This window comes from Agelaius phoeniceus, chromosome 1 (genome assembly GCF_051311805.1).
Source record: "Agelaius phoeniceus isolate bAgePho1 chromosome 1, bAgePho1.hap1, whole genome shotgun sequence".
NCBI classification, from domain to species: Eukaryota; Metazoa; Chordata; class Aves; order Passeriformes; family Icteridae; genus Agelaius; species Agelaius phoeniceus.
In genome coordinates, this window is record NC_135265.1 from 54,913,541 (window position 1) to 54,936,172 (window position 22,632).

General features: G+C 37.7%; 1 protein-coding gene across 1 annotated transcript in view; it reads right to left on the reverse strand.

The window, feature by feature from the left end:
• RALA (RAS like proto-oncogene A) overlaps positions 1–22,632 on the reverse strand; it is a 30,282-nt gene that overhangs the window by 2,781 nt on the left and 4,869 nt on the right. Inside the window, exons 2-4 of the mRNA XM_054637090.2 lie at positions 8,041–8,195; positions 7,020–7,228; positions 3,441–3,615 (exon numbers count right to left, since the gene is read on the reverse strand). Coding sequence (XP_054493065.1) covers positions 3,441–3,615; positions 7,020–7,228; positions 8,041–8,154 — 498 coding nt within the window. The 5' untranslated portion in view covers positions 8,155–8,195. The remainder of the gene's footprint in view (positions 1–3,440; positions 3,616–7,019; positions 7,229–8,040; positions 8,196–22,632) is intronic.

A 22,632-nucleotide genomic window follows, 5' to 3' on the forward strand; every position in this document is an offset into this window, starting at 1 on the left:
TTCCCTCCTCCCCCCTCCCCTGGGTAAAAGGGTGAGCGACCACATGGTCCGGTCCGGGAGTTTGGTTGGAGGCGTTGCTGGATTCAGAGGCCTGTGGGCCAGAATAAAAGCTCTGGATCAAAACCCTCCAGCAGAACCAACTCCTTTCATTCACTACCACCCTTAAAGCTTCTCTGGCAGAGGGAAACCTGAGAGGAAGCTCCACCCCACCGCCACTGGAGCCCCGGCATGTCTGGATTAGTCTCCACGTGCCCAGCTGCAACCTACAGGTAGCCAAAAATGTCTCTGGGATGAAACACCACAGTTGCCGCTATTTGGTTCAGCCGCTGGGGCCAGACAAGCCAAGGCACGTCCTGCCCGGAAATATTTGTAATACCAATACAATTTCTTACATCAGAATCTCAGCTGCAGCTACCATATTACAATCTTAAAGTACACAAAGTTCACTTTCATCAAATGGTTTAGGACAAAGTTGGAGATACACCACTGACTCAGGTAAGAGAGATTCTACTGACAGACAGTTAAAGCTTTATGATAGGACTACTTAAAGCTACTTTACTAATTTCAACAGCAGATCCTTACTTGATTTACAGAATGTTACAGCAAACAGTATGTATACATCTTTATAATTTTACTGTAGGAAATCAGCTAAGCAATTCAGAAACTTTTCTCTCAGGAGAGAGTCTTTAGATACCCTATCAGCCTGAGAATGCTGAATCTCATCTGACTTGGAAGCTACACAGGATCAGGCCTGGCTAGTACTTGAATGGGAGACTACCTGGGAATACCAAATGCTCTAGGGTTCCCTTTTCAGCCCTGAGATGAACTCAGTTGGTCAGAGCATGATGTTAATAACACCAAGGTCATGGGTTTGATCCATATATGGGTCATTCATCTAAGGGTTGGACTCAATGATTCTTGTGGGTCCCTTCCAACTCGGAATAGTCTGTGATACTTTGAAATTTGAACTAAGCAATACATCTATGTCAAGGGATTTGATCCATTTCTGTGAAACATGGACAGCGCATGGGCTGAAAAGCTCCTCTACAGAGCTCAGTAGGTTTTTATTACACTGCAGGAAAAGAATCAACCTTCATCACATCAAATCCAAAGAAAATCAATGGAACTAAACATTTCCATCAAGAAATGAGATTGCCTTTAGATTTTTAAATGTGTGCTAAGTTGCTTGTATTTAAATCTGTGCTAATGGCAAGATGCAACTGTCAGCTTGCTTAAGTACTGATAACTGTACAACACTATTTAGCTGTCTGGGATACATAACCTTCTGAGAAAATGTTTAGTGGGTCACCTTTGCCAAAATGAGTGGAGGCTGGCTGTGTTTTTTCAAGTGAGTAAAATCATTATTCTGGAATTCAGAGAGACCAGATTACAATAGTAACCCCAAGCTTGTGTAGCAAACTCCAAAACTTCATATGCTTCAAGCAACTAAGAATACACAGTATTCACTGGTGCCAAAAAGGTCTCATTTATGGCCTGCCAAACCACAAATCTATATTACACATGCTAATATGTGGATCCATTATGCCATCAGCTCCATGTATGTGCAAAGGCTATTGATCCAAGAGCTACTGAAAATATATATTATATGCACTTTTTTTCCCCAGCTGCTAAACTATAATGAAGTGGATTTGAAGAACTGGATTTTTACAACTGTAATAGATGGCTGTTAACTGCAGTTATATACCAAAACTAAAAGATGTGTTAGTTTTTATAACAACAAAAAAATTAGGGCTTTATTCAACAATGAGGATGAGTTCTGCTGTACTTGATTAAGAACTCTTTGCTGTTCTGTAGGGTAAATCACTATAGTACTGAAAAATCAGTTTCTTCAGTAAGATAACTGACAGGACACAACCAACAGTTATTGCAAAAGAGAATTTGCATTACAGCTCTCCTGCTGCAATTGACAGCTCATATATATGGATTTACATTAGAGAATTTTTCACCAAATTCAAGATGCACATCTGGATCAGGGCAAACCCAGACATCAGTACAGACTGGGAGATGAACTTGTTGAGAGTAGCCTTATAGACAAGGACTTGTGGGCTTTCATGGATAAAAAGCTGGTCATGACCTGGCAATGTGCACTCACAGCCCAGCGGTATCCTGGGTTGCAGTAAAAGAGGATTGGCCAACAGGTCAAGGTAGGTGATTGTCCCCTTCTACTCTCTCATGAGACCCCACCTGCAGTGCTGTGCTCAGGTCTGGGGTCCTCAGCACAAGAAAAAACATGAATCTCTTGGAGTGGGTCCAGAGGAGGCCACAAAGATGCTCAGTGGGCTGGAGCAGCTCTGCTATGAAGACAAGCTAAGAAAGCTGGTGTTGTTCATACTGAAGAAGAGAATGCTCCAGGAAGACCTTACTGCAGCCTTTCAGTTCTTAAAGAAGGTGTATAAAAAAAGACAGAAAGCATCTTTTCATGTGGGCAGCTTGTGGTAAGACCCTTGTGGGAACAATTTTGAACTAAAAGGGGAGAGATTTAAATGATTAATTGTAAAAAAATTCTTTACTGTGAGGGCAGTGAGGCACTGGAAAGGGTTGCCCAGAGAAGTTGTGGATGCCCTAACTCTGGAATTGTTCAAGGCCTGGTTGGATGGGGCCTTCAGTAACCCGATCAAATGGTTGGTATCCCTGCCCATGGCAGGGCAGTTGGAACTAGATTATCTTTAAGGTTCCTTCCAGCACAAACCTGTGATTCAAGGGGGGATCAACTTTGTCAACAGCTCTGAAAGGCTGGCACATTGCATTAAACCTACTTATTTCTTTTGCCACACAACTGTGACTCTTACAGTCTGCAAGGCTGACAGTTATTCTGAATTGCAAGACCTTGCATTCTTGCTGAAGCTCTTGCAACTAAGCAGGATTTTCTTTTCTTGGAGAAAAGTATTCTTTTTAACTTATGAGGTTCTGAACCAGGTTTTATCTCTGAAAACTCATGAGGCATTTTTGGGCTTTTCATAGCTTTTTGGGTTCATCCAGTCTTCATCAAAACAACATACAAAGAGGCAGATGGTTAAATGAGGGTAGGGGAAGGCTCAAATCCCTCCCCCTTATTAGCTTTTATAATGAGGATCAGGAAGTATTCTTCACTGTTCAGAAGCAGACTCTCCTCTAGTTACAGAAAATGCAGTATGAAGTCTGGGCCAGAAGAGCTGACCCAAGAAAATTTTATAATGTCTTATATGTCTTGGATAATAATGATTCCTTGCAGTTTAGAATGGGATAAATGTGTTACGCCTAACATTTTCACTGTTCTACAAGGAGTCACCTAGTCATGCACTCCTGGCAAGCTAAGGAAGAGAAGTATTTGATTAAAATTCCACAAAATTATTGCTAAAATTAAGAACATAAGGAGTATGATGCATGAAAAAGAAGGATAAAATAAAAACTGATGAACAGATTAAGAGGCCAGTTATTACCTTGTCAACGTTAGCTCGTGTTTTTGCAGAAGTTTCCACATAATTAACATTCCACTGATCAGCTCTGTTTTTTGCTTCCTCTACAGAAACTTGCCTTTTATCTTCCAAATCTGATTTATTACCAACTAGCAAAAAAGGAACATTCTCATCTTCTTTTACTCTTAAGATTTGCTCCCTGGAGAAGAAGAAAAAAAAAAGGAAAAAAATTAAGCTTTGCATAGAGTACCATTCTTAGAACACATAAAGAAGAACTCAGACTAAATACTTTCATATCTTACAGTGAAAAGCCACTTATTCCTATTATGTAGTTTATATAACAGGAAAGTCTTAAACCTCATTATGACATTTTACAGAATGAAGACAGAGACAGACAGCTAGTCCTTGAGGAAGAAAGCAGTTGAGTCAGTAGAAAATGAAAAAAATAGAACAGGACTGGTTTAGGTGATAATTTGTATTAATAATTAATTTCCATGAACAGTGTTATTTGCGAGCATCTACCATTACGTTACTGTTTTTGATGGTCATTTTTAAGCTATCCAAGCTTCAGATTAACAGCTGATTCTTTCCTAACAAAATGTGTCATTTTAAAGCTGATGAAATGGTCCATAGCACATCAAGAGAAAATCTCTTCCTTTCAGGAATCTTTCTCAAGTCAATTATATTCAATTTCTCCAGACATCTTAATTTGAATATATACAGGTATGTCTGTACACGTACCTGTGTACAGACACAACTGTATATACATTAGATTTTTAAGGACAACCTGCTACCTTTTTAACTGCTAAGATTACAAGTTTAAAACTATAAATAAAACTCAATACTACAAATAGTTTGGTACTCAAGCCTTCAACACTTAAAAAAATAATGAAAATTTTCTTCTAATTGAAAATGCATTAATACTATCAGGAAGAAGAGTTGTCTCAGAAGAACATTCTGTATTTTGTCTATGAAAAAAGGAGTATAAAGTTAGTTGTGAAATGTAGCCCTTTATCACAGAGCAATTCCTGAAAGACTGACAAAAAGCACAGAGAAATAAATATCTTTTGATGGCTGAGGTGAGACCAAATTTAAAGTTGAAGGGAGAGAAGTTGAAGACAGTTAAGTAATCAATATTCTAATGGGCCTTGATTTGGTATACAGCAGGATGCCCACATTACAAAAGGCTCTGAATAGCATGCAGTCTTGTGCAGGAAGCCTACTCACAGAGCTGAGAAATTGTAGTTAGTCCGTAATTTTTTTTTTAACTGTGCACTTGAGGCAGACTGTGACACCACATTTAGTATGAGGTATAATTAAAAAGCAACATTTCTCCCCTTCCACACAAATACCAGTGCAAATGTTTAAACAGAGTCTGCAGCTATCCAAAAGTAGTTTGAATAGCCAGGGGATCAGGAAGGTGACCAGATGAAAACTCAGTGCATCATGGCAGTACCTGTGTAAATAAGACTTCTGGTAAAAACTAGTATCTTTTAACACTAGTTATCCAGGCAATGCTATACTGGGTTAGCGTGACAAGGTTTTGTTAGTGGTGGGTCTACAGATGTGGCTTCTGTGAGAAGCTGCCAGAAGCTTCCCCAATGTCCATTACTGGCAGAGCCAATGCCAGCTGGCTCTGGGAGAGACCCACTGCTGGCCAAGATCAAGCCAATGGTAGGTAGTAACACCTCTGAAGTAACTTATTTAAAAGTAATACTGCACAGATACAATTGCACTCAGAGAGGAAAGGAGTGAGAATATGTGAGAGGAACAGCTACGTAGATACTAAGCTCAGTGAGAAGGGGGAGGAAGTGCTCCAGGCATCAGAGGTGGGATTCCTCTGCAGTCCATGGAGGACACCTATGCTGGGGTATGCTCCTGGCAAGGATCTTTGGGGCCCTGAAGAGAGGGATCCATGCTAAAGTAGGTTTACAGGCGGGAATTGTGGGGGACTTATACTGGAGCAGTCTGTTCCTGAAGTACTGCAGCCCATAGAAAACCACCCATGCTAGAGTAGTTAATGAGCTGCAGCTTGTGGGAAGGACTCACAGTGGAAAAGTTGATGGAGAATTGTCTCCCATGGGAGAGACTCTCCACTGGAGCAAGAGAAGGACTCCTCTCCCTGAGGAAGATGAAACCACAGGAACAATGTGTGATGGACTGATTGTAACCTCCATTTCCTGTCTCTCTGCACCACTGGGAAGGAGAAGATAGAGCCCAGCAAGGAGGGAGGGGTGGAGTGGAAGGCATTTTTAAGGCTAGTTTTGCTTCTCATTCTTCTGCTCTGATTTTGATTGGCAATAAATTCAATTCCTTTCCCCAAGCAGTGTCTGTTTTACCTGTGATGGCAATCAGTAAGTGAACTCTTCCTGTCCTAAACTCATCAGCCTTTCATTGTATTTTCTCTTCCCTGTCCAGCTGAGCATGGAAGATATAGAGGGGCTTTGGTGGGTACCTGGGATAGACCACCACAGATGCCAAACAAACTTTTACATTTTTACAAAAACGTAAAAAGTTAACCTAACAGCAATTCAGATGATGATATTCATATTGTCCTTTGAGCTCCTTCTGAAGGCTAGACAAGAAATATCTAATTAATGAGGTGCCAGTTTGAAATTGAGAACTTTAAAAAAATCCACATTATGAGAGCCAGAACAATTCTACTGAAAGCAAGCCCAAATTTTAACAAACAAGTTTTCAAGTATTTAAAACTATTGTCATTGCAGTATTGTCATTTTCTAAGGCCAAAGATTATATACTTTGAAGCATTGTCATGATTTAAACACAGTTGAATATGTTATTTTGCACTCTAGGGGAACTGAACTGTACTAAACTGTCCTCCATGACTGACAGTACTCAGCATTAGCCTGCAAACAAAAAAGACCTGCTCTTCGCTCTCTCAAAATATAGAAATACAGATATATAGAAACACAAATTAAAACCACCAGAAGATGAAAAATTTATTTTCTCCCCTCTCCATACCTCTTCCTCCTCCCTTAAATATTAAACATATGCTGCTACTTAATGCTAATTAAGTTAGAGCATCTAACTTGCACTGTGAGAGCATCTCCAAGAAGACTAATTTCAATGGGATGCAGATAACTCCTTTTTATATTTATTTCCTTAATTTTATTTTAAATATTTCCTATTTCACTACACTTTGAACTGGTAAAACTGTTTTCTATTATCTTTTGTCTTTTTTAAAAATACAGTAATGAGTTATTGAAATGCTTTCTCTCTCAATTGGAATTAAACACCTGCAATATACTCCTACCCGTATAATATTCTATAACTATCATAAGAGTTTTAATATGATGCAGTCTGTGGTTGAGACCATGGTGAGGCAGCTATCTTCTGAATGTTGCTGTGTGTCTGTTCTGTGGCAATAGCCTTTCTGGTATTCCAAAACACAGCAGCTAAGACATCTAAAGTTCTACAGATAGCAAAGGCCTGGCAAGGCATCTGTTCAAAACATTATGTGACAACAGTAAGAGCTGCAATCCAGTCTGGACCACCAAAAGGAAATTACAAAACACACACACAAAAAAATCACTTTCTATCATCTCAGTGTAATTAGAGTGATTCTCTTGCCTTGTAACTTACCTGAAGTCTGCAGTTGCTGCAAAGGATTCCAGCTCTGTAATAGAGAAGACGCAAAGAAAACCTTCTCCACTTCGGAAGTAGTTGTCTCTAATTGCAGCATAGTCCTCCTGCCCTGCTGTATCCAATATATCAATTTGGACTTCTTCCCCATCCAGAACCACCTTTTTCCTGTAGCTATCTGCTTTGGTGGGCTCATAGTCTTCAACAAACTAGAAAAAAAACCCCTTCATGATGTAAAATCATGCCTGTATAAGAAACTTGCTTCTGTTTGTGCATCTGGATATAGCAAACATGAAACGAGAACTGTGACTAATAACTAAGCATTGTGCATTTAGGCCTGTGAAGTACTCAAGCAACTCATAGTTAAAGCAGACTCTTCATCAGCCCAAACAGTTTTTAGGTTTTTGCTTTCCTCAGCCATTACAAGGAAATGTAGAGGTAATTTCAAAAACATCAGTGTTTGCATCGCCCAAACTTCTTCTGGTTCAAGCACAACATCTATCTGCATTCTATTATGAAATCAGGTAATCTTGACTTTAGATAAATTTAGTATCTACTTTTAAAGTACACTGAATGCTTAGCTTCGGACTTTTAACAAAAAGGGATGACTTCCACTGGAAAAAAAGGAAAAGAGAAACTGATTTTCTTTCCTGTCCTCAACACCAGCACAAAAAACATGGAAGAAACTGGCTGTTTCAGGTGTCATGCAACTCACCTAAGTGAAGAAGCTTTGAGCTATAATAACCAAGTTCTAAGTCTAGTGATCAATGCAAAAATATTCCAATAATATGACAGAGTATCTAACAGGTGAGAAGTCTGAAAAATGCCAAATTTTACCTTCACAGGTACCTTTAGAGAGCAAATCAGTAATCTCAAAACACGTTTTTGTCACACTTCACTGCTGAATTTCATACCACATCACTTACATTTAGACCCTTTCAGAAAATAATTCTACAAATGTAACTTAAACAACACTATGTAGCAGGTACCTCCTGAGATAATTTCTATGACAGACTCTTACCTCATCATACATAAACTGTAGTGTTAAAGCAGATTTTCCTACACCACCACTTCCCACCATGATGACTTTGTGCAAAGCCAACGAATTCTGTCCTTTAGGTTTATTTGCTGCCATCTTTGGATTGCAGAAAATTCACAGGTATCAAATGGAAAAATCTAGAAGAAAAATATTTCTTTGTTAGTTTTCTTTTCCTTCTCCCACATGAACTGATAAAATGGATTTTTTTTCAAATTCCTACATATTTAATGATTTAATTTCAGTTCTGCTTTAGTGAAAGCTACCTGCTCTTTCACTGGAAACCATTCCACAAGTTATATTGAGCTCATCTCTTTTTTTTTTTTTTAATTAAGCAAAGAAATCGTTCACCATTTGGAAGCAGCATTTTAGTATGCAGTCTTTTCTTTTAGTCGTACAGTAGGTGTCAAGAATTCTTGATAGTTTACTATAAGAATTGAAAAAGGAAGCCACAGTGAATCAACACCATATAAGAAAACATGATTTGACAGCTGGAGGGGAAGGAAACTGACTTTTGAAGGGATTTCCAGTTTAAATGGCAAGCATTAACATACAGCAGCAAGGATTAGCTAGAGTACTTTTACAGGAAAAGCAAGCAAACTTAAGATCTAAAAATACCCAGTTTCAGTAAGTCAGAAACCAAAATAACAATCTAGTTTAGACAGAGTGGAAAGATTCAACTTGCCTACAAATGTAATTATTTGGTAAATTTGGAGTAGTTGTCTCAGTCCTGTGACTGCTTGTTTAAACACAAATCTCTGCATCTCACCAACACCAAGGGGCTCTATGACAGCTAATTCAGATAGTTTAATGTATGAGAATACCACAAGCACAAAAAGTAGCAACTCCATTAACTTTAAAAAAAATCATGTGTGCTATAGTTTTAGTGGATCTTTATTTTCCCCACACTTTTGTTTCATTCTCTGCCTATCTCAATAGTAATAAAACTGTATTTGTGAATGCTTGCACAGTTCTTAAAACACAGGGAAGTCCCCCTACAGTGACAGAATGTGCTCTCATCCACAGACTTCAGGTCAAAACAAGGTCTGAACTCCAAAAGAGACAATGACACCTAGATTACATATATAAATACAAGGAAGTTTTATGGTAGCAATGGAAAACCAAATGTAATTTTCATGTTTTAATTAAAAACTCAAAACCAGCACATTCACATGGCTCAGTTACATAACTACCAGATAATAATGCAGCATAGTAACTTATCATGATTACCTTGTTACCTTTAGCCATCATGATTATTTGATAACGTCACACTAAAATTACATCCTACTGCATAATGAATTACCCTTCTGTGCAGCCTAAACAATCAGAATGTGAAGCACGACAACTTTCTTCAAACTTGTATCAAAAACCCTATTTGAGGCCATGCACTAAGGCTCTGTTAGCAGTGATGCAGGTAGTATAAAAGCACCATGACTAAAGCTTCATTGGAGATGAAGCCAATCCTTCATGGAAGTAAAATAAATACACACCATCAAGGTTCTCACACTGCCATGCCAACAAGCAGGCTGGGGATGAGCAAGCAGCTAGGAGAGCTATGGCTGGACCACCAAAGGGATATCACCATGCCACAGCCTAGCAATAAAAGTTGTCAGAGAGGTTTGAAGTTTGTCAACACTGCCATTGCTCAGGAACTGCTGGGCGTTGGTCAGCTAGCAGTAAGCAAATTTTCTTTCAATAACTTTTCTTGGGTTTGTTTTCCTTTTTAAAAGATATTTACTAAGTTATCATTATTTCAACCCACAAGTTTTCTTTCTTTTACCCTTTCAATTCTCTCCCCCCTCCCACCAGTGGCAGGGGGAGTGAGCAAGCAGTGGGACTAATCTGCCTACCAAGCTAAATCCAAACTATATGAAAAACTCTTGAGATCACATCAGCACCGCTACCCATTCCACTGTCAAAGAATTCTGAAAATGCAACTGAAAAGTAAGTCAAATTATTTTCCCTGGAAAGATTATCTAAGCAAAATAAGCATAAGTAAGGTGCTATACTCAGTACTGAGATATAGCAGAGAAATACAACTAGTATCATGGTACAAGTTCTTTTTAAAAGGAGATGGAAAACAGCAAACATTTCTGTTTTGGCTTAAAAAGAACCATTTCTTTCTTTTTACTCAAGAGGGAGTACAAGAACATATATAAATAAATAGTTCCAAGTCACGCTTTCAACCTACTACATTGTTTTTCTTTGTGCACTTTTCTCTTAAAAGGAAAACGACATCCTGAAAATCATGCTTCTTAGTATGTATGTCAGACAAGTAAGAAAGAAAATTCATCTGAATTCCACTATCAACGGACAACAGCTCAGTTTGCAAATGCTAAATTACAATATCCACCTGGATGTGACCTACTCTAAGCTTACCAAGCATGAAAATATACTATTCTTCAGTAAGTACTCCAATACTGGAACAAGTCCAAATGAACCCAGCAGGACCTCACTCAGGTGAGTTTGGGCTAACAATACTACAGTCTGAAAAAAATTTAAATGCACAGTAGCAATATTTCACTGTAATATTTGTTGCAAATTAATCTCCAGTCTTTAAGTAGATTGAGCAATGTGAAAATTCATATTTTACTTCCACTTACAATTTAACAAGTAGTGTCCCAGTGTGACAAACCAGTTACCACTTTTGTACTCTCTGCAATAGCTGACCCATAAAAAACCCAAAACATTTCCATTTCCAATTTGATCCTGACAAATAATTGTCAGTAAAAGACATTCCATTAAGATACTGAAAATAGGAAAACTTCACACTACCACAGACTTGAAATCTTCAAGATAAGCTTGTCATAAAAACTATGCCACATTTTGGAGAAGGAGAGTGGCTCAGGGATGTCAGTTTACTTCCAAGTTCTTCACAAGCCAATAAAGATAGAATGATGGCAAAAACTTAGGTCTGTTGAGTAGTAGACAATGTGGAAAGAGAGAGAAATAAGTTACAAGCAATGCAAGTACAATACAATATGATACTGTGCAAACAACACTTAATCCAAAGAGACTGCTTCAGAGCAAATATTGTGCCAGAGAGAAGAAAGACCTTGAAACGGATAAGTTCTAAGCTATTGGCACAATTCTACCTGTTTCAGTGTGCTTTGAAAAACAAAGAAGAACCTAGATTCCAATTTTAACAGTAAAGCACCTGAGATAAAGTTTCATGCAAAGACTTTCTGCCTGTAATTTATGTAGCCTGACTTATTTTTATAAGAAGTTTCAATTTGGGTCATATCTAGTTACCGAACTGTCCTACTTTATAATTACGATAAAAAAGACAGAGACTATGGCAAGAACCCTGCTGTATGAAGCTCAAAAAAGCATACCATGGCATTGCTTAATTTTGCTTAATAAGTGCAAAATTACTTGCAGGTCAGAAGATAAACACAGGATTATCCTACAGTCAAATCCTACGTCACCTACAGAAGAAAGATGTTCACAAAGAGCCAAGCACAGTGTTGTCAACAGCTACATTATCCATTTATACAAGTCAGCTTTTTACCACACCCATTGGAAATCCCAGCACATCAATTCAGATGGTAACATACAAAAGTTTATTCTTAAACAGTTCTTCATGTGGTTCAATAAGTTGGAATGGAAGCAAAAGCTTAACTGGCTCAGCAATGTATTGCAGTGTCTTCATTCAGAAGGGCAAGAACATTGTCTAACCACCATGCTATGGATCAGTCCTCACCTCTACTGCAGATAAACTCCTAGGAAGCTGCCCTTTTCCAACATATTTGAGCAGATAAAGACACAAACAAATGAATCTCTGACTGCTCAGACAAAGTAAGCAGTTCTCAAAGCTCCTACAGCTGTTTTATTGCCTGCTTGCAGATAAACACACCCATGATTCTGTGCTCCATTTAATGGCAGTTTTCCAATTGGAGCTAGGATTTTTTTTTTTTTTTTGAGTCAGGCTAGCAAGCAATTAGATTAACTAAGAACTGCAGGAGTAGGAACTATAATTCATGTTAGCATCAGTGATATTGGACAAGACAGTGTTTTGTCCAACAGTCCAGAAATCTGATCAAAGGAAATAAGAGTAGGTAGCAAAATAACTTTTAAAGTTATTTTTACATTATTAAGATCATCAAGGAACTTCCACCTGGAGTTGTAAAGCTGCTGCTTGTCTTGAGTGATTGGCTTCTACCTGTATCAATACTTCTCGGAAACTTTTATATATCACAGCCCGCACAGGTCGTCTGCACAAAAATTACAATGTTACCTTTAGTCCCCCATGGATTTAAACACAACATGCAGCTCCACCCACTAGAGGAGCAAACTGGATAGTGTAATGCAATTTAGACACAGTATTGTGTTAACTTCTGCATAAAGTCTTCAAACACAGAATGGTTACCTCCAGCTCCAGAAGAGTAAGAGAGATAATCAGGTGCCAGGTCAAAAAGCAGTTTTGATCTCCAGGGATAATATTTTCAGGGAGAAAATTTTGCAAATACAAGTTAGGAAAGAAAAAAAACAAAAAGCAGGAATCCTTGGTCTCTCTTTATTAGTCTTTATTTTGTCCTCCTATTTACTATTTCAGCCAAATGAATGGAGATAAAAATATACTTATGGGCAAAAAAATCTTATGTGTTTTATCCCTTACTCAACTGAGATGACTCTTCTTAAGCTGTCCTATTCTTCAGTTGGCTTTTTCTTACAGAATAACTTGCTCCAAACCAATCAAAGCATGTTTCCTTAATATCCATTCCATTTGTCCTCTACATTCCTCCCCAGTACAATAATCCCAAGGTTCATACACTAAAGGAGAGCAAAAAAGTGGCCAACAGAACAGCTGCATACCATCCAAAAAGGCCAAAAGACAACCAATTTAGATTGCTTTCTTTCCTTCACTGTGGATCACAGGGTACAGAATTCCCCATATTTAGCCAGCACCAAATACTGAAGAAATGTACAGAAACAATCATATCCAAGATACCTACATCTCTGTCAAAATGTACCCAAAACTGGCCAAGAGGCCAAAAGCTAACAAAGAACAGAGCATATGATCAGTCTCATTGTCTTAGACAAGGTGACCAAAAGAAGTCTAGAAGCTATTCCCTTCATTTTAATTCCTTGGAGTCTTGTAAATGCAATGTAAATGAGAACAGACCAGGAAAAGAAAAGCATTACACCAAAGTCGCATCATTACAGGCACAAGTTCAGCTGGCATCTTCTTCACTACTATGCATAAAGCTGAATGCAGGCCTTGTGAATATGCAGTTGTCCTTAACAGGCGGACTTTGATTTGCTGCAGACATTTGTTTGAAGGGGTCTAGTTAAACATAGCTTGTATTTACAGATAGCTGGTACAGTTAGCATAGTTGGTTCTAGTTAATAAGTGGAGATACTGGTGCCTTTCATCAATTGCAAAACAATTTATTGTCAACTTTATAGCCTACATAAAACTAATACATCAAAACTAAATCCTAGTTCATTTCCTTTCCTTTAAGAGAAGATTACATAAAGATTTGAAAGTCTGTCATATTAACCTCATTACCCACTCACTTTTAAGATGAGTAAGTTTCTTCCCTGAAGACTGCTTTATATAATAAGCATCAATTACAACTGCTAGCTGATACATTATTGCACCCGCCTTTACTCTGTTCAACAGAGCTAGAACTTGATACATTTGAAGGAACAGGAATAATTTAACTGCAGTATGTGAGCTGCCTGCACAATATTAAGAACTACTTAATATGCTTTGACCAAAATACTTCCAGAGAGGTAAAAATTATCAATTACTTACTGAATAATTAAAGAAAATTTTACAGTGGAAACTCATATGCTCTAAACAAATAACTTTTTTTACTTGAAGAAATTAATGCCTGCACAACTCTGCACTTTACACTTAGTATTTATCACCTCTAGAAACACAATCCACAACTTATTTCACTGAAGTGAAAATCTATGGTAATTATTTGCTAAAGTGAGTTAAAAAATTCTCCAAAGTTTTGTAATTTCCTGAAGTGTATCAAAACTCTGTTGCCTTATGTGACCTACAAGTTCCAAATTCAATTTTCTAAGAAAAAGCACAGGAACAAGAATTTTGAAAAGTGGCAACATATTTCACATCCAAGGACCATGAAGCAATATAATCTTATCTGTTGTGAAAATATCACAAATTCAACCAGTTACTTAATTGTTTATTGAGTCCCATAGTTTCAGTTTGGTTAACAAGAGCAAAAGTATACTTGAGAATGCATTGTTTGAAAATAGCACAAGCATACTAAGTGCCAAATATCTGGAAGACTCCTCACAAATGATTCAGATATTTCTGCAGCAAAAGCATTCCTGGAAAAGGAGGGAAGCAACTCCAGGCAAGCAGAATCTAACCCTCCCAGCATCTGGTTCCAATTACAACATTCAAACCAGATCAGCAGAAACACTCCATGACCCAGAGATTGATAGGATATGTGAGGACACAGATGGAACACGATACCAGCTGCTTTAAGAACTAGAGAATAAGGAAGTTTTAAAAGTTAGATCAGCATTATTGTTGTGTCATCAAGTCTGATGGTGTTTTATTACAGTTTCAATGCACAATATCCAAACTCTGCACACAGTAATATCAGTATTTTATTCAGGTAAAACAAGTATTTCAAATGTTAAATAATCACTACAAACTTTAAGTAGTAGACTAGAGAAAGAGAAGAAGGAATCCAAATGTTCAAACCTATCTTAGTAATGAGTAATCTCATTAGATAACAAAACAGGCCTCCTGAAACTCAGCCTCATAACAAGTTAGAAACTTTCACAGCAAGTATTTCCCTATGTCTTGAAAATAATCCTTTGACATAAACACGTTGAACTAGGAATTAAGCTTTGAAGCTTCCCATGAGTTTAACAAGCACCTAAATTGCATTCAAGGTTTCGTAAGAATCCTTCTTTCCAAAGCTTTCTAGGGCACACCTTAGCAGGTGCTTATGCCTCCCACACCCACAGAACATATTTACTATGGTGACTGACTACACATAAACTAACAAAAGTAAAGGGTAGAAGACTGACTTCAGTTCTATCTCTCAGCAGAAGCAAATTTCCTCAGGCAAAAGGCCCGAATTTCCCAGCTCCTTGAGACAAGTACTTCAAATCATAACCATACCCAGGCACTTAAACTGGAAAAGTCAATCAGTGAGCTCTTCACCCAGTAACAGAGGCCCATCCATCCCATAAATTCCATTGTGTTGTTATAAAGAATACTAGTTCCCACATGCCCACAGCTTTAGAGTCCTAAGACGTCATCAGAAGAATTGCAATTTCTCCAACAAGAAGTCACTAAAACACAAGAAACAAGTTCACAGACTTCCAAGAGTCTCCCAGAGGCTCCACAGGGCCTTAGTGCCAACTTCTGGGCATGACCATGAACTAGACTGCACTTTCTGAAGTGAGAACAGATAGGTACTTCTTATGCTTTAAGTAATCATTTCAGCATTTTCTTACTAAAAGGCCTCTTCAGCTTCCTGCAAGATGACTTCTGGGGAAGTACTTTCATAAGAAAATTTCTTGAAACCCACATGGAGCAGCACATGAAAACCCTGACAAACTGAACAACAGAAACAGTCTAAAACAAAATGAAAGTCTTAAGATTTCAAACCCTGTAGTGTACTGAAAAGAAAACGAAGCAGCTACATCACTGTCCACATAAACAGCTGACAAAACATACAGCCCTTGAGCCCAAGTGTGTGTACCTGCAACGCTGATACAAACTGAACCTCCAACACTCTGTCTGATATTCCCACGTCCTTTCTCCCAATAGCACTGGTGCAACTATTAGGTGATAAACCACTTAAGAAATTGCTCCAGACAAAAACTAATCTACACTGTTTTTTGAACAGATACGTTACCCAATCAAGTCTTCTGGTACCAAAGACAGCCCAGAACAACACATAGCTGAGCAGAGGGAGAGCAAAACTACAACACTTCCAGCCTATAAACACTGTGGCAAAACAATGCAAGTGTTCCAGGGCTCCTCAACCATAGCCCAGCACCTGTTAAAGATATCTCACTTTTTTCAAGTTATGTGATGGCTATTACAAAACACTGGGAAGAATTCTAGATACTTGCAATGTATCTAGATCTGTGTCACCACCAAATCAGGAATAGATGACAGAGATTCAGATCAGAAAGCTAAGAGGCTAGAAGCCCCACATTTATTCAGACCTCCTCTTTCATACACTGGTTTGCCACAGGTGGACCTGATTGGTCATTTAATCAACACATGTCACATGATTGGCTAATTAAGAAGACACCCTCTTTATGAGAAAAACAACTTGTTAAAAACACCACCTGCAGATTGTTTATCATTTGATTATCATTCTTTCTCTCCAGGTCCCTTAAGCTTCCCAGACCAATTCATGGGAAAGCTTATTTAGCTTTCTCTCTCTCTGACCAGACTGTCATATCCACATATCTGGACTGATCCAAATATGAGTAGGAAGAGCAGCAAACTCAAGCCCACCACCAAGGTTAACACGAGGTTAAAGGTTGCTTTCATAGTTCAACAGACTAAAGTTACGCTGTGAAATAATTTTGATAATATACACATTTACATAAGAGTCTAGAATACTGTGTCTGCTTCTACAAGTTCAGTACGTGGCTGGTGCCCTCTCTCAGGCTATTGTAATCATTGAGGGCACTTAGCTTTCTGAGGCTGACAGTGCTGAAGTGCTTTAACCCAAAGGGTAAGGGTCATGTCTTCTTCCATATTCAATTTATAAACATGAAGATCTGTAATCTAGCATATTAACAGAAGACATTTGTTTTGTATTGTTTTAAGATTATACACCATGAGGAAAGAATTAACAGCCGCAGCAGACACAACAGAATAATGAACAATTACAACTACAGACCACTAGCCTGTCAAAGCTATCCACAGACTTGTATGGATTCAGAGGGAAGGCAGACAAACAGGTACTAAGGTACTACAGCTGATTTTTTACCATGAAAGGCTGAAGCAGATGAGAGGGACATCTGTGGAAGAGCCTCTCACATCAGTTATCCATAATCAAAAGTCAATTTACATTCATGGGAGATGCATTTAATATAGAACAAAGACACTCTTCCCAACCCCCATCCCCTCCAAAATGTAAGAGTCAACATAGAGCCTACAAGGATGAATTTTAGTAATGCAGAATCAACAGCTCAGGTTCTTAACTAGTGCTGTTCCAATAAGAACTCGGTGAAACATTTCAAGGACACATTTAAGTTAGTGTCACCTAAGATATACAAGATACAGCCATTTTTATCCTATGTTTCAAGTACAAGAAAGCACATCTGGAAGCTAACTTTTGATTCATGATAAGCTAGGCTTCGCTGACACTTGCACAGGGCTGCTGCTTCCAGCTGTTCTAGAAAGCAACAAGAATGCAGTTTCCTTGAAGGCTCTATGCCAGAGCTTGAGAGCTTGCAGCATGAGCTTCAGCAGTGCACTTCTAAAAGCAGTTCAAGAGCACTGCATTCAAAACTTGTCCACAGCATATTCAGTATCAAAAATTCAGGGGTTTTTGGTCAATCGTATTTCAAAAGCAATCTCAATCACATTAGTGTGTCCTTTTTGCCCCTGTACATTTACACTTTGATATAGACTATAGAAATTTTAGGAAGATTTAAATGTTGACTTGGCTTGATGAAGTAAATTCTTTAAGAAATGTCTGAAGGTAGCTTTCCAAGACATTCTTGCAAAAAATAGGTTTTCCTCTAACCCATCTATCTTTTTAACTGTTAAAAACCCTAGTCTTCCTTTAGAAGTTCAGAATGTCAGATGTGCATTTTCTAGAAACAGCATATATTTGCATGGTCATTTTTACAGCCAGAATGAATGACAATCAAGATCCATATTGACTAAACATAAAACTGCGCCCAGACAGTTTCACTGCTCTACAGGCAGGAAAGCTAACTCTTGACAGAGAAATCTAGAAACAAATGGTATCTGCAAAGCAAAATAGTCGTCAGGCTCATGGCAGACTGCACCTAACAATCTTATGGAATCTATAGAAGGGATGCAGACAGCATCCCTTCTATAGGTTAGGACTTCATCTGGTAGAAGCAGCCTTGTTGTTTTGCAGGCTTCTCTTGTCACACCAAGAAAAGTTCTGATGCTGATAGCTCAGGGAATTTATCCTGCTCAAACAACTACTTTTCCTTGTTAGCCAGTCATAACAGTACTATGGTGAAAACTCACATGAACACCCTTAAATTCTTTCAAGTATTAGTACAGACAGAACAAACACAGGAGCCTTGTTTGAGTAACACTCCTATGAAATTCTTGACAAAGAAAAAGTCTAAGCTTTCAAATAATGCATTTTCAAGGCAGGCACTGCCTTCTTCCATAAGTCAGTGCCTAGGTGAATGAAGTTTCAGCAAAAACTGAGTAGGAATACTGCAATACATTATCTTTCACATCTCAGGCTAATAAAACAGCTTCTAATAATGAAGGATGCAGGAAACGAGTGCTCCAGCAGGCACAAGCACGTTTACATCAAAGGCCACAGCACAAATGGTACAAGCACACAGGACTGAATGCAGGGCATTAACGAGAGACAGCAAGAAGCAGGTACTACCAAGTTCTCTGTCTCTTCTTCACAAATACAAGCAAGCATTCTCTCTCCCACAGGCAGACTGCACCAATACACCAGCCAAATGGAACCTAATGAAATACGAGCATGTTGGATTTTGCACTTCAAAATTTTCCTTTTATTCCTCTAAGGAACCATGCAGCTGCAGCAAATTTCTTCAGTGAAATCTGACTTAGCAAAATAAGTTACTTCATTCATTTTATGACTTTGCCATCTGTTTTACCATCTAATTAGAAATGCACAAGTGGGGTTTTTTTTGTAGTATTATTGCAAGAGCATTACTTTTGCAGCCATATTTTGTTCCAGTAATGTCTCCTGTTTATATCCTATGCAGCACAAATTTCTCCTCCTAAAATCATAATTTTTCTGTTTTATTCAGAGAAAAATGATTTCATAGGCACAACTCACTGAATGAGACTGGTTTGCAAATACACAAAAACCTTTTGAGTAGGTGATTCAAGAACACAAGTGGTTATAGATCTGATATTGCACAGTAATACAATACACATAAAGCTGAAACACTGTAAGGTGGATCTCTCCCCATTTTTAGATGCCATTTATCCTAAAATTCTTAGATATATGATTTGATAAATTGATAAAGTTAATCTAATAGACCCAAAGGACCCAGTTGGGCAACGAATTGTCTTTTAGTTCAATATATGCTTGCAAATCACGATACACGTTAGACTTTCATGGCTATTTCATATATTATGGGAATTAAACTTGCAATGGCTAGAAACAGAGGGCATTCAGTTCATTAAATTAATATGAAATTATTAACATTCATGTCAATTTAACAATTTTCACATCAAGTGCCAGTGCAAGGTGGTTTTCATCATTTCCTGCTTAAAATACTGATCACACTTTTCTTGCAGTACCACTGAAGGGATTTTCAAACTGAATGTTCACAAACTTAAAAATTGCTTTTTGCTCCTGTTTCAATTCTTACAGCTCTTACAATGCACAAAGTAACTTGGAACTGTTAAATGACTTTACAAGAATGTGCATAAGTTCCAAGTTTTAGCAGAACAGGCTATCTAAAAAACGTTCTTTCCAAAGCAACATATGCTAAAATCATAGATCAATTTCAGAACACAGGAGCAAGCATAACATTCATTTCTGTCTATCTGGGGAACCAAGTGAAGCAGCTATCAAAAACTTCTGATAAACAAAAATTAGTTTTTTAATCATACTCCAAAGGCAAAGACTCTCAGAAAAGGCACCATTAAGGTGGATGGGTCTCAAATGAGTCTCTCTTCCTCTGACCTAACATGGAATGCAAAAGCTAAAGGCATTCCAGCAGTGGTCAAACTCAGGTTATTTTAAAGGCCAGTCTCTCCACAGAAAAACTACTATAGAAGTCTGTCTACAGTGAAATCCAGTATCTTTATCAACATTTAACTAATTTAATTCTAATTTAACACATGTTGCAATGTTAAACAGTACCAAGTGTGAACTGCTTTCCTTTCTGTACACAGAACCTTTCAAATTCTTGTGAGAAGTATGTGATCTAATACCTTTTCAATGTTGCATGGCTTTCTCTGGCCTAAGAAACCTTTACTACCTCTGACTTATGAAAACATCTTCTTTTCAGCTGGTCACTTGCAAGCTTTCAATCCAGTGGCAGTACTTGTATTAGCATCAGTTCACCACAGAGTCAGAAGCTAATTTTACTGCTTTTCTCCTTGAGGGGTTTATTTCTTTTACCTTAATGCACATGCAGTCAGAGTCCTGCATAAAGTCTGGAAAACTTAGCATTATTAAAACCCATTCCTGTTGTTCATAGATGATAGTATGAATTGTCTTAGTTTGTAGTAAAACTGGAATTACGTTCCAGTTTTAATATCTCCTTCAAACCCCTGACCATCTATGACATTCTGACTGGGTTAGGTTTCAATATTTAATCATATTGTACTTCATTGTTCATACTATCTTAAAAGAAGTCCTAGTACTTGGCTACAAGATTGTTTCTGTTTCAGTTTTCCCTCAGAGAAACATATTTTTCCCCATACTCGTAAAAAAAACTCTTCTCTCCTAAAACTGTAGTAAAACTTATTAGAAAGATTACACTAACTTTACTCCTCAAATAACAGACTGTTTTCCTCATATTTTCCAAGCTACTCTTAAGATCATTAGATCTTAAGGCTGCTTTTACAATGCTCTTCAAAATACTCCAATCTGAAAAAAATCACAAACTCTGCTTGTTATAAACATGGTCTCAGTTCTAACTCGTACATCTTGCAGAGAATATTTATGTTAGTTTACTTCATTCCTCTATCTGCTTTGACTGCAAGAGCTATAGAATTCAAACTTCTCAAGACAGCAAATACAACAGATACAGCTTAACTTTCACGTAACTTTTAGAAAAAGATGCTCTTCTACTGAAGTTCAACATGTACTGAAGTTCAACAAAGTTACCTAAAAAGAAACAACTTTCTCATTAAGATCCAATGAACAACATTAAAGAGGCAGGACAGTGAAGAAGTTTCTCAAAACTCCAGACCTCCTAAGGTTTCAGAATTATTCCAAACCGAAACGTTTCATATCTCACTCTGGTTCTGGGGCAAAGAAGAGCCGAGAAATTCCAGCATTTTTGTGAGTGGCTCCACTATACAATCTTTAAATGTAATTGTCACTTTAAGCCCATCAGTAAACTAGTAACTACATGGCCAAAATTAGTGATCCACAGGGAGACAGTTACATGGGTATACACACACACGCCTTCCTAAAATATTTTGTGAATCAGCTACTGACCTCTCCAACATCATCAACCTATAAATTATGACTTCCCATGCTCTCAACTCAAGAAAAACCAGTTGGCAATGCCTGCGATGGGATTTCTTACCAAAGCACAGAGGCATTTAAGATATGGAATATATAGCGGTCCAAACTGAGTATTTTCCCCTAAAAGCAGAAGAACAAGGATAAAAAGTTTAAATCATGACTTAAGATCCAAGTTATTATCATGATTTTTTTCTAAAAGTCCTTCATGTTACACTATACACTAAAAAAAATTGAGTGCAAAAACTGATGTAAACCAAATTAATAATTCAGATGAGCAGCCTTCTTGTTCTTCATCAGTACCTTAACTTTTCATTATTTTTCTTAACACAGTCTTCATTAAATAGGGAAAAACAATCAAGTACTCCCATTCATTTCACACATCTCAAATTAGTGAGTCTCTTCCTACAGAGTACTCTGAGATGTTCCAGAAGACCTGGAATTAATGATGAATATTACCTGTAGCTATATTTTCTTCCTTACAATACTAACCATTTAGTAACATTTTAGATGGTAAACTTGCTGAACTGAAAGCAGTTTCTGATACTTAGTCTAATGCATCTGCTCCTTAAATTCTGAGTGATAATACTGGACTGTATAGAGAAGGGATCCCGAACACAGTGCTTTCTTTCTAGGTTAAGTTTCCCTGATTTATTATATACTTTCCTTCTACTGAATATGAAGCCTGGAACCTCAAAGCCATCAGGTCTAATCAGCAACAGACAAAAAATATGCAATCTGGACCAGTAAAGAAAGATGCTTTAATAAATCACACTCATAAAGGCCCATGCTGTATCATTGACTTCAATATGTAAACTACATCATGCAAAATAAATTTCACATTCATTTTCAAATCAGTAACAACTTAAAAAATGTTAATTTATTAAAAAATCAGAGACCTCAAGTTGCGATAAACTGCACTAGGCTACCAGTCATGACTCTACTGACCAGTCACTGAAGCATGGCAATGAACTCTTAATTTGGACATTATACATTTTGACCTTACAAAAATCAGTTCTCATGAGTGTGCAGTGTTATTTCTTAAAATACAAGTGTTCTGAGGATTGGAACGAAGCTTATGTGCATGTTACACTACATAGGTAAAATTAATTCAGGTGTTTAAGTGTGCAAGAACTTTATGATTTAGAGGCGTCATCCCAAAATAGCTCTTTCACACACAGACACTTGGATTCAGTGACTGGATTCACTG